Source organism: Solanum verrucosum, unplaced genomic scaffold, assembly GCF_900185275.1.
Source record: "Solanum verrucosum unplaced genomic scaffold, falcon-dt-bn FXZP01000005.1, whole genome shotgun sequence".
Lineage (NCBI taxonomy): Eukaryota > Viridiplantae > Streptophyta > Magnoliopsida > Solanales > Solanaceae > Solanum > Solanum verrucosum.
The window spans coordinates 157,454-163,303 of record NW_026020186.1 but is presented as its reverse complement, the minus strand read 5'-3'; the positions used below and the strand labels follow the sequence as shown (position 1 = coordinate 163,303).

The 5,850-nt window shown below is 35.3% G+C and overlaps 1 protein-coding gene across 1 annotated transcript; it reads right to left on the bottom strand.

Moving 5' to 3' along the window:
- Window positions 1-1,401: 1,401 nt before the first annotated feature.
- On the bottom strand, window positions 1,402-2,900 carry LOC125829375 (uncharacterized). Its single transcript, XM_049508603.1, has 3 exons — window positions 2,617-2,900; window positions 1,828-1,973; window positions 1,402-1,530 (listed from the first exon to the last, which is right to left on the bottom strand). The coding sequence occupies exons 1-3, from the start codon at window positions 2,723-2,725 to the stop codon at window positions 1,402-1,404; spliced, it is 384 nt and encodes a 127-aa protein (XP_049364560.1). The 5' UTR covers window positions 2,726-2,900.
- Window positions 2,901-5,850: the final 2,950 nt, after the last annotated feature.

The following is a 5,850-nucleotide window of genomic DNA, read 5'->3' as shown; positions in this document are numbered from 1 at the left end:
CCAATATAAATATGACAATTTCCAATTAATAAGCTACACAATTAGCGTCTCTATGGCAACACCTTTGAAGGGTTGCAATGTTATTTTGGCTATAAAAATATTTAGATGCCAAAAAATTTTAATTGAAAAATGAGAATATTGTTGTACAATAAATAAGCATTAAATTAGCTAATAAATAATTCAAATGTATAGATTTGCAATAAACATAAAATAATTTGTCTTGTACTACACATACTTATAAAGCAATACTTTATGTGCTACCAATAAATTTCACAAAACCAAATATAATATATTCAAACTTCTACAATAGTTCAAAACCTCTACATCATCTGCCTCAATCAATCGAATTGATTGCCGACACTTTCCTACACATTCAAAATAAAATTAAAAATTAGAAACAAACCATGATCAACAAATCAAACATTAGAAAGAAACCATGTTCATTGTTTTCATCTTCTGTATCCTCATTATAGAAATGACTCAGTTAAAGAGGTTGAGAAGGTAATCACTCACCCGCCTTTTGAGTTCATCCCTCATGCTGGAGGAGTATTTCTCAGATGTTTTCTGAAGGAACAAGTAACAAAAACACAATCAGTTTATTATTTTCTTTCGCTAGTAAATCGAGTTTCAGTTAAAGAGAACATGGAGAGGGCGGAGCAAGCAACCAAACAGACTTAATATACAGTAAATTGGTTACCTGCTTATGGTAGCTGCATTATGTTCCACGCAGCCTGCAAATGTTCTCAATCAGTACCTGCTCAGCAATTTGAAATTGCAATTAGATTGAGTGCAGACTGAGAGAGATCTGGAGATAGGATTCATGATACTCACATGAGGTGTGACGGTAGTTGTTGTGGTTATATTTTGTCTTTGATGTTGGGGCATGGAGAAATCCTTCACCAACGTTATGAGGGACATCATTTAAGTTGATGAGAGTAGTTGTCTTGTTTCCAGTTGAGTAGTTCATCATGTTATCCCCAGCTTCATAGCAAGTTACACTAGATATGGTGGAGACAGTAACAGTGACTGCTCGTCTTTCAGGGACAGGCCTGACAGGAGATGCTAGGTTGTTGTTATGAAAATATTAGTGTGAGGCAGCAATGAAGGTGGAGCTATGGCAGTAGAAGAAGAGACTGAGGGTGGTGTTTGGACCATATGAAGATCCTCAACCTGGACCACAACCTGAGGGGACATGTTACAACCACTACTCTTGCGGACCATGTTTGGCCAAAGGAAACTACCCTGGGGTTTGCACAGTCTGAAGCCACTCTTAAGCCTTTGTATCTTGGCAGCTTTTCCCTCAGCTGCTGGGGGAGTATTTTTTGCTTTTCTGGGGTTAATTGCTATTAGTTCCTTGCTCTTATCATTTGATCTCTCCATTGCTACATCTACTGCTTGCACTCACTGTTTCTCACTTCCTTGTTCCACTTCATTTCTCTTAACTTCAGCAAATTGTTCAGGCGACAACATAAATGTTGTGATCGCCTTATCTTTTTCTTCCAGTTTAGACACCAGGTTCAGAACTTTTTCCTGTATATATATCACCCAATAAACATTTAATAGTCGACAGAAATTACTAGTACTAAAAACATCACGACTCCTACAGTAACATGCATATCCTACAGTAAAAAGTGAATAAAGGCATATAGAAAAATGATCTCTCGTCAATCCAAAAAAAATAGTGCAAACTAGATTCTGTAAATGAGATCACAGAGATAATACTTACTAGGAAGGCCTGGAGTTTTCTGTACATGTGAGAATAGTTTAACCAAGTGGTGAGAGCAAAAACAAAAAAAACTACTAGCATGTGAGAATAGTTTAATTAACTGAACCTGCAACTAATATGTTGTCCAATGGGTAGTCCCAACACAGAAGTGGGCATTGGAAGTTCAAATCTGAATCTCGCCACACTATGGCAAGGTGTGTGCGCTTAACAAGCTTAAATGCCCTGAATTCTTCAGGGTTTAAACATACTGTTAAGATAACAAGATACAATCAGTCAGTATAACCGAGATCAAAGGCATAAAAAACAGAACTAGGCACAGTTTTGTTAGTGACTTGAGAAAATAAACTAAATCAGAACATATCTTGACATCTTTAACATAAGATAAAATCACACAGCACCCCTAGCTCTATAGGGTTCGAACGTTCTAACTTGATTATATAAATGAATAAGAATGAGACTGAGTTGAAACACTAGAGGATTGCTGATACATACACAAAAAATTATCAAGTTATGAACACCAGTATCCCAATTCCATGTTTCTTAATGGGAGATGTAGCTTGTTACAAACTAAACATGCATGACTGATAGTTTCTGAACACACCTATATTGCTCGGATTCTCCAAAAATGCAGCCACACAGGTATCAAATCCTTAAAAAATGCACTACTTTTGAACAATCCAACACGTACCCTGTGGCATTTTGAAAAGTCCAAGCAACATAGATACACAACCACACACACACCCCAAGTCCACAACCATTTCCATGAAATATTAGCTACACTACCATTAATTTCAAAACAATCTACCTGTTTCTCCTAAATAACAAGCATACATAAGTGCAATCAACAGTTTTTCTTATGCTGGAAATGGGTAAAATAAATTAAATCAAACCTTTGGACTTCTTGGAAGAGAAGTAAAAATAAGCTGTAACACCAACAGCAACAGCTGCAGCAGCAACTCCAATAATCAATTGAGCATCAGGTCTTTCCAAGAACTCCATTTCTCAAAAATAAAAATCGATCTTTACACAAACAGTAGAAAAAAACACAAACTTCAGTTAGTTCTCTCCACAAAACAAAACATATCAACCTTTGAATCTCAAATTCAGATAAAGATCCAAGATTCTTAAATCACTGAACTAAAAATCTGATCTTTAAACAGATATAAGCAAAAAACACAAAAGGGTGTTGATTTACTACAAATTTGCTACTTTGGCCGTCGCTTGCTCATAACTCAAACTTAAATGTCCCAACACAAATTACAATACCTTGGAGTTCCTTGATATTCTCACTAGAAGAGATGTCTTGTGCCTGAAACCAGAGAGATTCCAATAATAAGATTGATTAAAATTGATGATTAGAATTTAGCAAACCTCAACTAATACTATACCTCCTCAATATTCTAAATGTAAAATTTAGCAAGGGAGCTTTTTAAGTTCAATTGACAACAAATAGACCTGAAGCTAATGTAAGCTCCTTCTAGATTGCTATATTGTCTTGGAGATGCTCGTCTCTTGAAATCTATACTCTAGAGATTCAGTATAGTTTGACTAAAACCAAATACTGCGTCTGTTGCAATGATGCATGGAGAAAAGAAACAAATCCTAATTGTTAACCTAAAATGGCAGCTAGAGAAGCAAAGCTAGATGCCGAAACATTCTCTCCCTAAGGGTTTCAATAAATGAATTAGAACCTGAAAAAATAGAATCATTAATTAATTAAAATATGAAAAAAGGTTAGCAATGGTCACTTGCAATGACCATCAATGAGTCGCACGAACTGGGTAAAGTAATCAGTAACACAAGACAAAATGTTCGACAACCAACAAGAAACAGATGCTCCCCAGTTTTTTTCAACTCCCTCAACAGCAGCTACAATTGCCTTTCCTTTCTCTGCTGCCCTTTCAAGGCGAGCAACAACATCATAAAGACATTTTGCTATATCAAGCAAAGCAATGTCCTAACCATTTTCTACAACTGGCCGATGTCTAAATTTTCCTGCAGTGAGTAAGTAATCAACCATACTCAGGGTGAGATGTAGCATTAAGTTGCAAAAAAGTAACACATTCTGTTATTTCAAATACACCAACCTAGCACCATTTTCTGCAATACTTCTACAGCAAGTGTGTCTGAAAGCACAAAAACAGGATGTTTTGTCATATCCTTTGAAATAGGTGTTTCCTGAATATTGACTTCACATGCAATAACTCTGGTTGTTATATCCTTCAGGAAGAAAGAAACACAGATACACAAAGAAAGAGTAAGTCAACTATATCAACTTAGACTTGAGTCTACTGAGTGAAAAGCAGGATTGAGTATTAACCTTATCCATCAATATACCACATAGTAATGCATTCGAGTCAGTCAGCAATAAAGCATCAACTCTGCGAGCAACCATCCTGCGCCAAGCATCATAAATACTTGTAGAATCAGGTACCGTTAGAGCTTTAGAAAGCCGGAGTCTCTTCACTATCCTCTCTCCAGTCAGACCCCTGTTTCATATGTCAGAGAGAAGCACTCATCTAATTTGAAAAGTAATACACAAGTGAGGTTAATAATCCAACAGTAAACCTGACCCTATGATTATATAAATTAAAGGACTCAAGAAGGCATCTACAACAGTAAATAATTCTGTTTGTTTCTAGAGAGATGTCACCATGCTCGATGTTCCTACTTCACAATCATTAATCAGCTACATATAAGGTATTATGATAAACCAAATGACTACGATATAGAGAAACTCGTTGTATTCCTATATTACCTAGGAAACTTCCAAGCAATAGAATACAGAGAAAAATAGAGAACAGTTGAAACAATATTCATTCAGATCAAACAACCAACTGCAGAACATGTAAGCTTGCTTTCTTTGACGTACAATAAAAACACAAACGCTCATTACTTTAGAGTATAGTTTGGCTTAAACCACATAGGACAGTCTTTATATTCAAGAATTGTAGTACAACATAAGTGGTACAGGACATTGAAGATTAAGAAGCTACAGGCTGAAAAATTATTGCCCATGGATCAATGTGAGCGAAAGATATTACACAATGCAAATTTTATTTTTTTCTTGCAAAAGAAGAATAAAATAAGAAGTAAGAAAAGTATTCAGAATACTCCTAAACAATTGTGTTTAGCGAAACAAACAAAAGATTTATCAAGGTACTTCAATCAAGTTTTAGGATAACATATCATCTAATACCTTCAGAAATTTATGTTTTTTTAAAAAATAAGAACATGCGCATCAGATATGCCTTGGGGATCCAACCTCCGCCTCTTAGTCTCGATAGATAACTTCCCCTTTTTTGCATCATTTTTTACCTTAGCTCTTTCAATGGTTTGACTTCAGAATTTTTAAAATTGTGTGATAATTTACAGTCTTCTAATGTGAAGTTTCTCATGCCCTCAGCTCACCAACATCACCTTATCAGTGTGAAAATATAAAGTTCCTTAGACATGTACAAGCTTTTGGATAAATATATTAATCTTAGCTTACTCCTGATGTCCATGCTACCTAAAACTAAAAGCATCTTAGTCATACATAGGCTCACATAATCTAAATGCAAACAAAATGAATCACAAACATTTTAAAACTCAATTTATAGCACCACTCCAGAATACCTGGCCAATTTAAATGGATAACCATTTTAATCTTTATGTAATATAATGAAACAGAAATTCTGAAAAAAAGAAGATTATTTAGATCTAAAATTGCATCTAACATTTCAAAAATGCATAGAATGAAAATATAACTATATAAATTATGATTTTTAAATACCAACAGAGCCAGTCTGATGAACGAGAATAAGGATGCAATATATGAGTCCAGTGACTGATTGTATCTCCCTTGCAAGAGCTAGTATTTGCTCCCGTAGATTCCTCAATTCCTCCAAACGATGTTGGAATTCTTGAAGCTGTTTTTCCAGTTTCCCAGTTGAAGACAAGGGATATCACCATATGTCATCGAAGAAGAGAGAAATATACAACGACAATGAGATTTGCTGAACAATGAACTCGATAAGGCTACAAAGGAGAATTTATGGATGGAAATGAGAAGGAGAGGGAAATAGGGTTTAGGGTATGAGAACAACTCCTGGTTTTATTTGGGGCAAAACGTTTTGATTTGG

Bases quoted from the DNA above. Each gene is read 5' to 3' on its own strand.
- LOC125829375 (XM_049508603.1), bottom strand. From the start codon at position 2,725: ATGGAGTTCTTGGAAAGACCTGATGCTCAATTGATTATTGGAGTTGCT. The intron at 1,974-2,616 runs GTTTGATTTAAT...TTATCTTAACAG, and splicing joins CTCTTCCAAGAAGTCCAAAG to TATGTTTAAACCCTGAAGAA. The intron at 1,531-1,827 runs GTTAATTAAACT...ATATATATACAG, and splicing joins ACATATTAGTTGCAGGTTCA to GAAAAAGTTCTGAACCTGGT.